This window comes from Chlamydotis macqueenii, chromosome Z (assembly GCF_036417535.1).
Source record: "Chlamydotis macqueenii isolate bChlMac1 chromosome Z, bChlMac1.mat, whole genome shotgun sequence".
Classification (NCBI taxonomy): Eukaryota; Metazoa; Chordata; class Aves; order Otidiformes; family Otididae; genus Chlamydotis; species Chlamydotis macqueenii.
Genome location: NC_141593.1, coordinates 60,324,447 through 60,340,427, shown reverse-complemented (window position 1 = coordinate 60,340,427; position 15,981 = coordinate 60,324,447). Strand labels below are relative to the sequence as shown.

Sequence of the window (15,981 nt, the reverse complement as noted above, 5' to 3'; positions counted from 1 at the left end):
TTCACTTTAAAGCATGATTGTTTGGGGTTTTTCTAGTGCTCTGTGACAGGGTACAACTGCAACAGAACTGGAGATACTTTGATGGTGACTCCTGACAATAGGTGGGTGGCTTACCTGCAAGCTTGTGATTTAAACAGAAGAGTTTTTACAGTCATACTTCAGTTTCATAGTTTATTTTGCTTTGATAATAAGCATCAGTATTTACTTTGTTAAGTTATTGAGAGGCAGCTGGAAGCTGTTTACTGCTTGGGTCCAGACGAAGGTGATTAAGCTCATGACTCCAGTAGCTCCCTTGTGAGCAGTTGTTGGCCTTATGCAGAGTTTAGGCTGAAGACTTGAAATCTTATTTCTAACATTAATCTAAAATCTTCTGCCTCAAAAGTCAGTAATAAAATTCATATTGATTTAAACGGGATCAGATTTTCACTCTTTCACTCAGAGGGAATTTTGACAGTTAAAAGCTGAATGAGTTATTTTCACACCACCAGTGGATTCTAAAGAGGTTTTTTTTTTTGTTTTCTGGTATTAATCTACATTTTTGTATAATGTGAAATATGTTTGTGATTTCCTGTCTGTATTCAGAAAGCTTTTGAAAGAACTGTTTTCCTTCTTGCATGCAATGTGTGAGCAGGCTCACAGAGCAGAGTGGGTAGCCACCTCCATTAGCAAAGGATAGGACGCCCGAGGCATTTTGTTAATTAACCTCTTGAGTCTGATATGGGAGATGGTGCCATGCATTTTTCATTAGAGTCACAGTTATTTAGACTGTGAGCATTGAGGGGTTAACTGCTCACATGTCTCTGAACACATTTGTTTATGAACAGACTTATTTGTTAGTTTTATACTAAAGACAGAGAAAGAAGAGTCTAGTTCTGCAAAATTCTGTGTACCACATTTGGGTTTAGATCTTTATGCTATGCTTATCCCTAATCTGCCTATCAGCTATGAGTGAAGAAATTAATCCAATGTTGCACATCCATATAATCTCTTTATAGTCTCCCTTCATGGAGACGTATTATAGAAGTGCTGATTATGTAAGGTTTTTGTTTTATTTTTGTTCTTCAGTACATGAACTATTTTATTTAGCACAGGTAGGCAGCCACCGTATATATCAATATATCAATTTATCTATATATCATACATACCATATTATACTATGTGTAAGATGTTCAGTTTTTTGTAGGTTCCATATGAAAGAACAAAGACCTTCTCTAAGAACAGATTTCAAAGCCAAGATACAGCAGCTCTTTGGTTTGTATCCTCATGTTAAAAACACCTTTCCACAACAACCTCAATATGTTAAACATTTATTAAAAATAAAGAGATTGTGGTAATTTTATTTTTATTTATGAGTTTACAAGCTAATAATGACAAGTTGTACATACAGTTTTAGAAAAATCATTTTGGATGATCTTTAAAGATTCACAGTGCATATGAATTCTTATTTTCTATGCATAATCAGATCTGGTGTATATTTGAAATTTGAACAGGTCAATAAAAAGATTTTTCAGAAGCTGTGTATAATGTTATATGCTATAAACTTTCAACTCAGATTTAGTATTGATGATCAAGTAGCTACTGAATGTTGACTAGTTGAACAGTGACCTACTGTTCCTGAGCGTATACATGCAAAATAGTCTTCTTATGTACACACAGTTTTCCCATAGCATATAAAGGCACCAAAATATACTAACCATTTTAGGGAACAAATGAAGACTAAGCAGTGAGAAAGTAGTGTCGTTGTCTGAATTACTGGGATTAACATGAAGTTACCACTTGAAAAGTTTAATTACTAAAAGGGGAAAAGAATGGAGGTCACAGGGAAAAAAAAGAACTGGCTAAAATATGCCACAGTTTCCCTTAAAACCACACAGAATATTTGTGCATTACTTTTTCAGAGGAAGAAAGCTGGGCTATCATTACAGCTCCACACTCAATAAAAATACTAACTTTTTAATAGAATCTCTGTGGAAATAGGTGTAAATTGAGTCTGAAAAGCTTATGGGATCTTCTTGAATGGATGATGCTAGGGAGAAGTTTGTTACCACTGCTGAAGTTGCTTGGTCTGTTTGTGGGTTTGCTAATCATCAAGTTTTGAACTCTGTGATGAGTTATGTTATTTCACACAGTTTAGTTCAAAACAGTTTAGCTATTGCCAAGAGTGAAGCAAGGAAAAAAATTGGCTGTCAAAGTAAAAGAAACCCAGGCAACTTTTGTCAGAGAAGCTCTTGAAGCACAGGCTTGATAATTGCTATCAGTATGGTCACCATGCCAGAGATGCTTTGTTCCCTTTTCTTTTAAAGGTATGCCCACAATGAGCCCATTTGAGATGCTGAAATAGCACTCTCAGGAGAGATTTCCTCAAACTTTATCAGTGAAATTCTGTAATGATGCTATCTCTTACTGTCCATGTCAGGTCCTGGTGGCCACCACATCATCAGTATAACTGATGTTTCTGATGCTTGAGTTTGGGCACCAGAACTGCAAACAGTTTTCTTGCATCTGGAGCTGTCAGATGTGTTCCTGCATTACCTGTTCCACAGTAAAACGCCATGGAGAGATTTCCTGGCTTGATTCATGTGAGCACAAAGGCCAAACTGGTGGGAGGGAGTTAAGAAGTAGATTGGAAAAGGGTCAAAGTGTAGGAGGAAAGAAGGGCTTGTGGTTCAGTGCACAGGGAGTTCAAGGAATATATGGGAACCAGTAGGGATGACAGGCTGAGGGAAGCAGCAATGTGTGTGACAAGGGAGTATGAAGCATGGAGCGTGCTATCTGGAAAGAGATGGGTGGTAGGAAGGACAAGGAACTGGGAAGTGGTTAGGGAAAAAAAAGCCTAACATGGTAGGCAGATCTAATTAAGGAGCTCAAGACTGGCAGCCAGGGATAAGAAGTGATGCCAAGGAGAAGACAACAATAGTCCTGTGTGAGTTGCGTGGAGGGCAACAATTGGTGGTAACATTGACACAGTACACACATGCAAGAGTCTGAATTGGCAGTTTACAGGTTGCTTTAATGCTTTATTTTTTTCTGTATGTCGTTATTTGAACTTAACACTTGCTTTGTGTGTTTGTTTATGATATAATTTTGTTTGTTTAGGATATTGTTCTTAAAAAAAAAAAAAAAGCCTGGCTTGGATTCTGGTTTATCTGAATATGCAGTGCTGAAAATCTGCAGTGATTCAGGAATTGATTGACAGCTGAATGATTCAGGAATTGATGACTGACAGCTGAATGAGGCACCCTTGCTGTGAGTGTGGTGGTGAGGGGTCAGGCAGCAGTGGTCAGAGGCTGAAGAGCAGCTGGGAGCTGCGATGGAGACCTCCTCTTCATCCCCCTCGGCTGCCGTGGGTCCTTCCTTTCCCATGGAGAGGCTTTTTTAAATTTTCTTTTATTTATTTATTTATTTATTTTTTTTGTCAAGGTTGTTAAAAGTTAAATGCAACCCAGTAGCAGTAAAATGGTAATATGACCCGGGCAGTGTGTGTGGCAGTGCCCTGCTCTTCAGGGCAGCCAGAAACTCTAGAAGGGGCAGGAGAGAACGCAGGTGTATAGAGTTTCCCATTAGCAGCCATTACAGCCTGCTAATGGATACCTTACTGTCCCCGTGCAAACATGTTGACAGTTGTTTTGTGTGCGGGGTTTGTTAATGAGCATATCTAGAAAACTGCTTTTAGAACAGAAATACTTGGGGGTTATCTTCCATTGCCCTAATGAGGCACGCCTATTAAAAAAAAAAAAGCATTTTTAAAAATTCCAGTCTTTAATTTTTTTTCAAACAAAATTCCAGATGGTTATTATGGGAAATTTTAATGAGAGTTAAGTTTACAGTTTTTTGGGAAACACTGTGACAATCGAGTTATTAAAGCTGTACAGAAAAAGTATGTACATTTTTTTTGGACAACAAATGTGTCCTTTTGCCCTCTGTCAACATTGCAGGAGTAAGTAATTTTCTACTGTCAGTCAAAATGAGAAGTTAAACCCCATCACACTGTAAATAATTTTTTAAAATAATTGAAACAATACAATGTTTTGGAAGACCTTTTGGAGATATGGCAAATCATCATTACATAGCCTGTAGAAGGACAGTATGTATTTAAATGAAAATATGGTCAAACAGAGGTGAATCTTAAACTGAAAATAAGCACCATTAGCTATGAACTAGAAGTTTATATATATTAAAAAGTTGTTGATTGGTTGCAGTGTCGACTCCGTTGAATTCAAAGCCAAAATATCCAGTCTGCAATTGACAGGTGGAAAGAAATAGCTTGACTAAGTGGTAGGAGTGCAGCAACTGAGAGTAACATGATGTTTTCCTGACACGCAGGGGCTCTGCGTGTACTGATTAGGGGTGCTCCAGAAGTAGACCACAAGCACCTGCCGAGGCAGAAGACAAGTACGTGCAAATTCATCATGCATGCACCTTTCATGCACTCTCACAGATTTATGTTAAATAATTCCCCGTGAATATGAAAGACGACTCCCTTTGGACCCACCAAGGCCTGCAAAGCTGCAAGACAGGAGGTGGCCCTTTTCCCTCGGAAGCTGTGAGTGGCCCCGTCGGCGAGCAGGGCTCTCATGGGTGCGTGGTGGAAGACAAGAGCCTGGGCTGCCTGGCAGCGTGCATCTGGCAGGGTGGGAAGGGGGAGCGCAAGGTGCCAGCGGCTCTGCAGGAAGCCCCTTTATGGATAGGCTGCCTGCAGAAGCGCCCTGCCCTGGGACTGGGGGGAGCAGGGGTCACACTGGCTACCCAGGAACAGCACCCACACGGGGAGCCTGTGGAGGCTGCTTCACCCTAATCTCATGCCCCTGTACTGTGTCACAGACCCCAGGGGCAAACCCCACCACCAGGAAAAGAAGTGGGGCTCTGCGATTCTTCCCCAAAGGACAGTGCACAAAACCACTCTTGCTCCAAACCCAGGGAACATGAGACACCCTGCAAGCGTAGAGACTGTGGCCTTTGGTTATTTCCGCAGAGCACAACTCAGTGCACCTCAAGCCTCTTTGTTCTGAGTTGCAGCAGCTCCTGAGGACAGCCCTGGTTCACATCCAGCCTGAGCTGCCTTCGGAAGGGCCTCAGCGGAGCTCGCTCTACAGAAAGGGCAGCTCTATGTCATCAAGGTGCGCATCTTGTGGACAGAAAGATGCGAAAGAGCCAAAGATATGTGTGCTCTGAAAGGCTTGTTTAATGGAGAGGGCTACTCTTTTTTTTTTTCTTGTATTTCCCCCTCTCTTCTTTCCCTATGTCAGCCATGTCAGAGCCAGAAAGAAAAGGAGCCTCCGTGCATTCAAGAAATGAATTTGATCTTTGTCTCTTCCATTGTTTTTCTGTTCACTTTTTCTCTTGAGCGTCTTGCAATGCCTCTTGACTGTATATATAATGAGATAGTTCAGTTAACTGGATCAAATTATAACCAAATCTAACACCTTTGCTTTTGAAGAAAGAAAATAGGAGGAATTTTTCAAAAAAATTTTTTGAACTGAGCTTTACAGAGGGTTCTACGATGTGAATTGACTTGAAGACACAGAGTTAAACCTCTTTGTTATTCCTTTGTAGCCCTTACTCTTGAACAAGAAAAGAAGAAAAAAGGTTAAAGAACAAATGGAAAATTTATTTGGGAATTACCATCCTAAGTTGCTGACTCCATGACCAGAGCTTTGGAAAAAGAAAATAAGTGGAGGCTTGAGGAAGAACAAAAAAAAAGTAAATTGACACAGCTGAAAGTCAAGAAGTAGTAGAGATAAGCATCCTAAGAAACAGAAGAAGAGGCCATTTACACTTATGAGTCATATTGAAGGAAAATACGGTCAAGAGGTTAACAGTGTCACCAGGGCTGAGAGCAAGTGCTGAGCAGGACACTAAGTTTGTGCTTAGCTTCAGGAGAGGGAGTGTGAGAAGGTGGTTTGCTCTTTGGTCAGAGATTCTTGTGGTGCTCTGTACAAACAAGCTTTTGCAGATATGCTCTGCTCTGACAGTACAGTGGTTCATTCTGAATGAAAGAAACGGCAAAATAAAGGATTAACAAGGTATATGCTGATCTTTTCTCCTTCCCGTTCTTGCTCCTAAAAAATTCCCAAATAATCCAACATAAAAATCTGCCACCATTCTACTAATAGTTTGAGCCAACTTCTTCTAAAAAGACTGCAACTGTTTTACTGTATTACTGCTCTGCTTGACAGCTGAAGTAGTAGTAAAATCCTGAAACACTTTGACAGAATGACAGTCTCCTCTTTAATTTTTAACATTTTCTCTTTCTGAAAGCCTTTTAGAATTTAGCTTTTTACTGACATTCTCCCTTGACAGCCTTGCATTTAAAGCAGCTAATCAAAGCACGCGACATATTTAAATTGTTAAGTTCTTGTGCTCTAAAACTGCTATGCATAATGAGCATAATGTGCTCCGTAAAAATGCATACAGCACCTAATTTAAAAGAAGCATTTAGACCAATGACCATGTGAAAAGTTACGAATGTTAAAAATGAGGCTTTGGTACTTAAAATGCCTCCCTTTTGCACATAGGCAGAAATCATAAAGTCTGTCAAAGAGGGGGAATAGAACCAATCATACTGGAACTAAATGATTAAAAATAAACAATTGTATTTATTCTGCAATTTGTATTTTGTCTGTACATTGATAGAAGCAACCTAAGAAATATTGCTCCAGTAAAACATAAGAAATAAAGAAAACAGGACAAAAGAAATAAGACAAAACAACTGAAAAGGTGACAATGGAAATTGAAAGTGCTTCAGAATGGATTTATTTCAAGACAAGACAAAGTAAGCAACGTCAACAATAGATTTTTAAAATTGCAACAAATTTATATGAGAAAGGTTTCAAAGAAGGCTTCAATGAATGGAAAAAGGTTTTGCAGAAACCATGTCAAGAAAATTAACTAGAAAACATGCGATGCTTCATTTATTTGGAATGAATGTGCCAAAAGTAAGTACATAATCTTTTGTCTACTGGGAGAAAACTCTGGTGAGGCCCTTCCGAAGGCAGCTCAGGCTGGATGTGAACCAGGGCTGTCCTCAGGAGCTGCTGCAACTCAGAATAAAGAGGCTTGAGGTGCACTGAGTTGTGCTCTGCGGAAATAACCAAAGGCCACGGTCTCTACACTTGCAGGGTGTCTCGTGTTCCCTGGGTTTGGAGCAAGAGTGGTTTTGTGCACTGTCCTTTGGGGAAGAATCGCAGAGCCCCACTTCTTTTCCTGCTGGTGGGGTTTGCCCCTGGGGTCTGTGACACAGTACAGGGGCATGAGATTAGGGTGAAGCAGCCTCCACAGGCTCCCCGTGTGGGTGCTGTTCCTGGGTAGCCAGTGTGACCCCTGCTCCCCCCAGTCCCAGGGCAGGGCGCTTCTGCAGGCAGCCTATCCATAAAGGGGCTTCCTGCAGAGCCGCTGGCACCTTGCGCTCCCCCTTCCCACCCTGCCGGATGCACGCTGCCAGGCAGCCCAGGCTCTTGTCTTCCACCACGCACGCATGAGAGCCCTGCTCGCCGACGGGGCCACTCACAGCTTCCGAGGGAAAAGGGCCACCTCCTGTCTTGCAGCTTTGCAGGCCTTGGTGGGTCCAAAGGGAGTCGTCTTCCATAATCACGGGGAATTATTTAACATAAATCTGTGAGAGTGCATGAAAGGTGCATGCATGATGAATTTGCACGTACTTGTCTTCTGCCTCGGCAGGTGCTTGTGGTCTATTTCTGGAGTATCCCCAATCAGGACGCACAGAGCCCCTGCCTGCCAAGAAGATACACCAGGTCACAGAGCTATGTGTGAAGAGTATATTCTGAAAAGTAGGAAAAAAGTAGTAACCAACATCTTAACCATTCCAAATGAGTGGTTTTATGCTGTATTTTTCAATTTCATAATTGTTACAATGGTTTCGTTCTTCGATGTAGGAATTATTCAAAGTGCATGGGAATGATGGAAATGATCATTGATATTAATTTCTTCAGAAATGCTCTTTCCTGTGAAAAATTCAAGTGCATTGTTCTCAGTACTGTAAATCATCTGTCATATGTAAAATGTGGATGTTAATGAACAGGCTAATGTTAATATTAGAGGATAGATTAGTGAATAGATTTTTAAACAAAATTAATATGACTAGAGTCCCTCTATACAGAACTCGTTGCTGCCATTTTACAAAATATTGTTCCTGGCTGATGAGAGATCAATTTTACAGCTTTAGTAAGTATTTAATTACATTTCCAAAATTTAGTTGTCTTTCCATTTTTTATTTGTTTAATCTGATTGCCCTTTGTTGTCTTGACTGGACGTTGATTCCTGCTTGGAGAATTTCTTATAATGTGGGTTGTGTTGGTTTTATTTAGTGAGGGGTGGCTAAGGTGGTAGCTTCTGTAAGAAGCTGCTGGAAGTTGTTTACCCTTTGTCCAGTGGACTCAGCTGGGCCTATGGTGGACCCGCTGCTGGCCAGGGCCAAGCCAATTGGTAGCAGAATGTTCTGTGATAACGCCTCTCCAATAATGTATTTAAGAAAGAGAAAACAGAAAAAAAAAAAAAAAGTGAAGATGTGAAGAAGCTGGAGCAGGGGGCAGAGAGGGGGAGGCGTGAGCCTCGTGAGCCTTGCAGCCCTCACCCTCTGGCCTCCTGCCAGGCGGCTGACTGGGCCCAACTCAGCCCGACTTCAGCGAGAAGTGGAAAGGAGATGAGAAGAGAACCTGAGAGGCGTCTGACTCTTGTGAAGAATTGTGAAGAATTTTTTGTGAGAGGAACGGCTGCAGACGCCAAGGTCAGTGAAGAAGGAAGGGGAGCAGTAATGCTGCTCCCAGCAGAGATTCCCCTGCGGCCCGTGGTGCAGCCCATGGTGAGGCCGGCTGTGCCCCTGCAGCCCATGGAGGCCCACGGAGGCCCACGGAGGAGCAGAGATCCACCTGCAGCCCGTGGAGGACCCCACGCCGGGGCAGGCGGATGCCTGAAGGAGGCTGTGGCCTGTGGAGGGCCCGGTTGGGGTAGCCGTTCCAGAAGGACTGCACCCCATGGAAAAGGACCCCACGCCAGAGCAGTTTGTGAAGGACTGTAGCCCATGGGAGGGACCCTGTGCTGGAGCAGGGGAGGAATGTGAGGAGTTCTTCCCCTGAGGAAGACGGAGCCGCGGAGAACAACATGCGATGAACTGACTGCAACCCCCATTCCCTCTTCCCCCCTGTGCTGCTCAGGGTGGGAAGGAGGTAGACATAATTGAAATTAAGTTAAGCCTGGGAAGTGGGGAGTGCTGGGGGGAAGTAGTTTTTTTGGTTATCTTTCTTACTGTCCTGCTTTGCTTTTAGTAATAATAAATTAAAATAATTTTCCCCAAGTCAAGTTTGTTTGCCTGCAACGGTAACTTCAATGATCTCTCCCTGTCCTTATCTCAAACTGTGAGCATTTTTGTTATATTATCTCTTCCCCATTCCCTTGGAAGGTGGGGAGAGTGAGTGAGAAACTGTGTGGCTTGGTCCAGAGTGGGGCTAAACTATGACATGTGTGCATGTACAAATTGCATTACTATACCAAGTAAATATAGTTGCTCTTATCTACCCCCAAAAAAAGGAGCTGAGGTGAAGTAGTTTCTAGTAAGTCAAATACTTTACTAAATATTTTTTTAACTTTTTTTTTATGCTATCTTTTCTCAGAGTCAAATAGATAGTTTACATCTGTCTGCCACAAAGCCTCAAAGTGCCCTTTAGCCAGTAGTTTTAAGGGGAGAGGTTTAACTAGCTGGAGACCCAGCTCCCAGGTGTCTTACCCTCTCTTAAGGAGTTGGCCCCTAGGCAGATTTTTAAAGGTATTTATAAACTTGAGACAGATACACTAATTGCAAAACTAGTCAAATAAGATGCACCTTTGGACAATTTTCTAGAATTCCATTCTAGCTGGAGTGCATTAGATTGACCATTAGTAAAAACAAAGCCAATTTACAAGCATCTTATACATACAACACTTAAGAGTCAATGCTGTAGACTACATCCAGCAGATAGATCAGATGGTGTGTCAAGTTCTTGGGAATGGAAATGGGGAGGTCTGTGCATATGTCCGTAAATTTATGTGTTCTCAGAAAAAAACCCTCTGAATACAGGGTGGCATGTCTACTCTCAGTAAAACATGAGGAGGGAAGGGAGGGATGGATTAGTACAGTTGCTACATTTGAATGATAGATACTGAGGGCAGACTGTGGGATTATATTTGCATGTGTTAAATCCTCAGTTTCTGAAAGTATTTAGTTCTGTTATGTGATTGTGTTGGAGAATGTTTGCACATATAAAATTAATGTAAATTCTTCTCTGTTTGGACATGCATTCTGCAAGTTAAGGTCAAACTGTTTTATCTAGGTGAATATTTGTAAATATTTAGCATTGTTAATTTAAAGATTTTTCTCTGCTTGAACACACAGTGTGCAAATTGAGGCCTGGCTGGTTGACTGCCTTGGGGAAAAAGGGTGCTTACTCTATGTTGGTAAAGACCACCAAGAACTTTGATTTTAGGACTTTGTGCCTTGCTGCTTTTATAGATGGAAGATGATAGAAAACTGTGATGGTATCTGATCTTTTCTGAGCTTGAGGAATGGGATGAACTGGTAGCTGTGCTCATCCTCAGTTGCACGATTGTATGCTGCTTTTGTGCATAATTGTCATCTCTCCTTAGTAACCTTTACTTAGGGCAAAATACGGCAGTTTTGTCTCTGAAAATGCTGGATAAAGTAGTCTGGAGTATGTCTGCTTCAGTATACTGATGCTGTCTGGCTGGTCACAATGCACGTGGGGTGGTGCAGACACGTGTCAAGAGCTGTGCTTGCTCTCTGCTTTTCCCTGTGCACCAGTGGTGGAAGTGCCAGTGGCCACGCTCCATCGCCAGCACATACAGAGCACTTTGTGTACTGCATGGGTGCAAGCTGCTGTCTAGCACATAGGTAGCAGATCAAATGTGGTTCCCACTTGGAGTGCTTGTTAGCAGCGTAACCCACGCAGCCCTGTACTTGACAGGAAAATGTGGGGATGTTACACAGATGTTTCTGAATGTCTCAGCATGACTGTGTGTCATCCCCCATAGCATCCTCCTTGTTTTCCCATATTCTAGTATAAATTCACATGTTCAGAATTTGAAACCTTCTGCTCTTGTTCCATATTGTTATCTTTATCCAGTATATAAGCAGAATAACTAATTCAGCATCAAGTGTGACTTTCCAAAAGACTGTAACAATGGTTGTGGTGGGGAGAGGCATCTCAAAAGGCAATAGTTCAACCAAAAGTTTTAAGCTTTTTTTGAGTGAAGGCTCATGAATTAATCTACATCTTCCTTAGCATTTATGAGATTGAAAGAGGAATTTGTCTGTGGATTGAAATACTTTCAGGAGAAAGGTTTCATGATAGGTGCTTGAAATAAAAGAGGCAATGTGGTTTTTATTTTGTTTTCAATATAAAAAGGCTTCACTACATATACCACTTTCCTTTCAGGAGAGGGACTAGCATCCTACTGAGGCAGACATTGCTGCATGTCTTGCTTTGTCTTTAAATTCAGTTACCATTGATTATGGATCTGATTTGGCCTGCACTGCTGTGTACAATACAAAAGAGAAAAAAATACCCAACTAGAAAAACCTCACTGGAGCTAAAAAACAATGAGCAGCGTGGAAGATAAGAATTCCTGGTGACTAAATATACAGTAATATGAATATGTTAAAATATATTACTGTATGTACCGTTTTAAAAAGAATTATTTCCTTTTGATTAAAAACATACAGTTAAAGCAGATCTCTCCTGAATGTTCTGGCTGTCGTTTTCTTTAGACCGTACAAACCTGCCTTTCTGGTTTATGAAGCCACAGTGCTAACATGTAAAACAAGATATTATGACTCATTCAAACAATTATTTGTTCTCTCTTGAAAGTATTGCTGATGATATATTCAAATATACTTGGGTTTACCCGTAAGAATGCAAGCCTCTAGCAAGTCTGAGCTTAATGCAAGGCAGGTTATGTAATTTTTGCAATGCCGTATTATGTGAATGTAATCCTGTTAGCATCTTCGATAGTTCTAGTTTGCAGCTTTGCTAAATTTTGCTGTAATTTTATCAGGGGAAATTATATGGCTTTTCTTGGTTTGCAAAACTTTATCTGAGTGCAGTAAAAATATGTTCCAGGACTGAGAAGTAGCCTCTTAGGGATTCATTAGCAAAACTGCTTTCTTAATTCCACTTGAAGAAGCAATTTACTTGCATGAAACCCTGAAATCATGTGGCGTAAATTGAGAACTTTAATTGAAAATGAGATTGCAATGGTTTTAGCAAGGTCAGTGTTTTACCTGAAGAGTGCTCCTCAATGCTGGGGAAAATCTGAGGTTAAGGAAGGTGAGGTTAGAGCATTGTAGAGATACCTGCTGGCTCTCATCCTGGCAGTTCCCTTGCAAAGCACTGCCTTGTGTGTATGCAGGCATTGCTGAAGGATGTGAAAGGGACTGGCAAGAATGGCTATGGAGACTACTGCACATGGTCTGTTTTGGCTGAGGATAACCAAAGTGCATCTTGTCACTGCAGAGGTGGAGAATCCCCAGACATTTAAAGTTGGATGGTTTTGCTCAGCATTTCCCCACAGCTGGACCATCTGTTTCTGCAGGACCTGCAACGATGGAAGTGTTAACTGATCTGTGTCAAGAGAATAAATTAACAGGCATTTATGTTTTCTCTCTGCCTAGCAATGTAAGTAAAAAACAGTTAAAAAGCTTTTTATGCACTGTTACCATTTATCTCTGAAAGGAAAGAGAGTCTTTAATTTCAGCCAAACTGAAATTAAAAGCCAAATTTCAGGTGTGAAATGTGTGTGTTTCTTGGGGATCACACACTACCTTTAGCACTCATGGGAGGAACGCTGTCCCAAAGACTCTATGTACAGCCCACGGCAGCCTTCAGCTGATTGAAGAAGACGACTTCCAGCCAAGAAGGCTAGCTGAATCCTAAACTGGTGCAGAGTTGTGTAGGTTAAACTCCTTTAAGACTTAGCTTCTTTGTTGCATTAGTATCTTTGATTACTCCCAGCAGTGTGTATTATTATTGTAGGATGCCTGAATGGAAAATCGACAGCTTCATTTGTGCTGCTCAATTACTATTTCTTAGTTCTACTAATAAAACTAAGTGATGCTGTGAATAAGATTACTGGTCAGAAATAGAGTGGAAAGCACATTGAAAGCATATAGATTTGAGCTTCAGGATCACAGAAGCTCAGCATGCCTTTGGTGGGCACCGCTCTGTGTCCCCTGTAAGCCATGGTGCAGGCAGCCCTTTTTATGCCTCAGGGCATTTTATGCCTCAAACCCTGCAAGAGTTTACTAACCACACTTCGGTTAACCAAGTCAAAACCCTATGGCTCTGAGCAGCTAGTGGTGAACTGCTTCTGTCTGTAATATTCTCTTAACATTTAGTACACAGTTAGGAAGCGTCACCATCATTTATCCATGCAGGTCATCCATCCAGAATCAGGACCACTTGTTATTTTGAGCTTTTCCTGTGTCTGTTTCTAGACACATCTGTCTAATCCTAGGTTCCCAGGACACTGTTGCAACTGTTTAAATGATAATGAAAACAGTTCCACTGATAAAGGTCGTTCGCCTTATATGACATATGAATGATGAGATAACTACGGGCTTTTTAGTGGGACATCTCTCCTGTGTCTTTGCATAACAACTGATTTAGGGATAAAATGAGGTATGACAGCAATTACTGCTTCAGTCTGGAATCCTTGCTGCCTAATAATTTAACCTGTATTGAAAAAAAATTAATTAAGGTGTATTTTGTTTTGTTTCTATCTTTTTTTTTGTAGTGCTCCTGATAGTCACTGAATAGGTAAGAGGAGCTGATTCTTGTCTCGCAGTGTTTTTGCACCCCAAGTTCAGTTTCTGGTTGAGGAATGTGGTGATGAAATCACCATAGTGCTTTGCTTTATCCAGAATGCTAAAATGGGATTTAGTGAATTTCTGGTTACCTTAATCATATTTTCCCCTAAGTTATTTTCTATTTTGTGGCTGATCATTAAGTCTCACTGTTCATGCTGAGGGAATACGTAATTACAGTTGCCTAGTGTAAACAACCTATATGATGGCTTTAGACTGTGCCACATTGAGAACCTTTCAAGAACATCTCCTGGTTTAAGCAGATATAGAGTAGGTCTGGTGAACAGCATGGATACAAAATTCCCAGCCTACCAGAGATATTTGACTTGTCGTGGCTTGCTTAGAGTTTGAGTAGCCATCTGAAATTATTGTATTGGCCTTGTCTGTGTGCCTTGCGTACAAATCCTGACCAAATGCACCCGCTGAAAAAGAATGGATGTCTTCACTGTTGTTATGTGATTGGTACTTCACCAGCAAAGCTAAATGAAATTATTTTTTTAAACAATGTTATTTACCATTTTAATTTTGAAATTACTTGTTTTTAGGCTAAAAGGTGAAATAGCACAAACAATATCCCACAGGTTCCTTTTCCTGTTTCTTTTCTCTCTAGTGATCTTAGTACAATCTAGAGGATTAAAGAGGATGCGAATTGCTTTATGAAATCCAATCTGTTGTAAACTGGTCATTGGCATTACATCTTTCAAGTGCATATGTGCTATTCGGTGTTGTGTGACTATGGAGGCCAAGTGCAGGGCAGTTTTGGTGTGCATTGGTATTTTAGTACCTATACGTGTACGTATGAATGTATACATGAAGCAGTTAACCAAAACCTAATTATGAGTTATGTCCATATTTTCTTGTGAAATTTAGAGCTATAGTAGTCAAAGACTCTAATTGATTCTGAGGGGGAATCATTCTGTGTAATTATTCTCAATCTTCCTAGTCTGTTTGTTGTTGGCTGCCAGGCGAACCAACAAATAAGAGGCATTCAGGTGGAAGTGCGCTGTTTGTAATGCATTATCAGCAGTACAGTGTTGTTAGCAATATTGTCCCCAGCATTGTTTGCAAATACTGGTGTAGACCCTTAATGAAGTAATGTTCTAGAAAACAACAGGATTATTGCAATTCAGGATGTTGGTTTGCTCCCATTAGTACTATAAAAAAACCCTAAAAGATAACAAATAAATCCTAATGTTTTTTACAAAGAGTAGTAACAGAGCTGCTAATGATGTCTAATTTAGATCTTAAGGGCAAAGTTTTGCCTCCTGATATTCATTGTCAGAGTTTGAGTGACAGGCCTGTGCTGGAAGGAATAATATGATTTTAGAATTAAAATATGTCATGAGGATTAGAATTTTGATCAGAGAGCAGAAATTTTCTAGAAGAATGCTAGGTTCACTAGCATCATGCTTATGCAAGTACACTTGAGTGGATTTTTTTGTTTGTTTTGTATTTTATAACTACTGACCTGCCATCTACCTAATAGTATTTACATAATGATTGATTAAACATGTGTCGGGACAAAATATTTTCTTCAGTACAGCTGAAATTTTTGTTAAAGGCACTAGGGACTGCCTCCTTTATTTTTTAGACAAAGCTAACTGAATGCATGAATGCCACTGCACATAGCTGACAAAGGGAAAGCATCTTTGTGAAAAGGCTCTGTAAATTCTTTCCCACAGAAGTCAACGAAAGGGTCGGTCGTCCTGGGCTACGTATTTCGTCACTTAAACCTAGTGGAGATAGATTACTTTGGACTGCGCTACTGTGACCGAAGTCATCAAACGGTGAGTAAAAGACACGACAGGTTGGACTTCCCATCTGTAAGATTTACCCCGTTTGAGCCATTTGCCTGTACAGCATTAGTTTTTCGTACTTTCACTAACTTTTACTATTTCCTGGCTCAGGTTTCTAGTAATAATGTCTTTGTGTTTATTTGCATTAAAGTCTTGGAATAGACTTTAATATCTTAGATAGGAGCAGAATCAAATGCTACATGTTGTTGAAAAACAAAATGAAGAAAGTATAATTAGTACAAAATTATGATATGAAAGTATGATATTTTTTCCCTTTTAATACTGTGCCCTGAAGCCAGTGCTTGGTGCACGATG

The 15,981-nt window shown here is 40.7% G+C and overlaps 1 protein-coding gene across 5 annotated transcripts in view; it reads left to right on the top strand.

The window, feature by feature from the left end:
- Positions 1 to 15,981, top strand: part of EPB41L4A (erythrocyte membrane protein band 4.1 like 4A) — a 144,381-nt gene that overhangs the window by 40,452 nt on the left and 87,948 nt on the right. For all 5 annotated transcript variants that reach the window (XM_086771201.1, XM_086771200.1, XM_086771199.1 and 2 more), the window contains exon 2: positions 15,553 to 15,657. In XM_086771201.1, the coding sequence (XP_086627327.1) occupies positions 15,553 to 15,657 (105 nt within the window). The remainder of the gene's footprint in view (positions 1 to 15,552; positions 15,658 to 15,981) is intronic.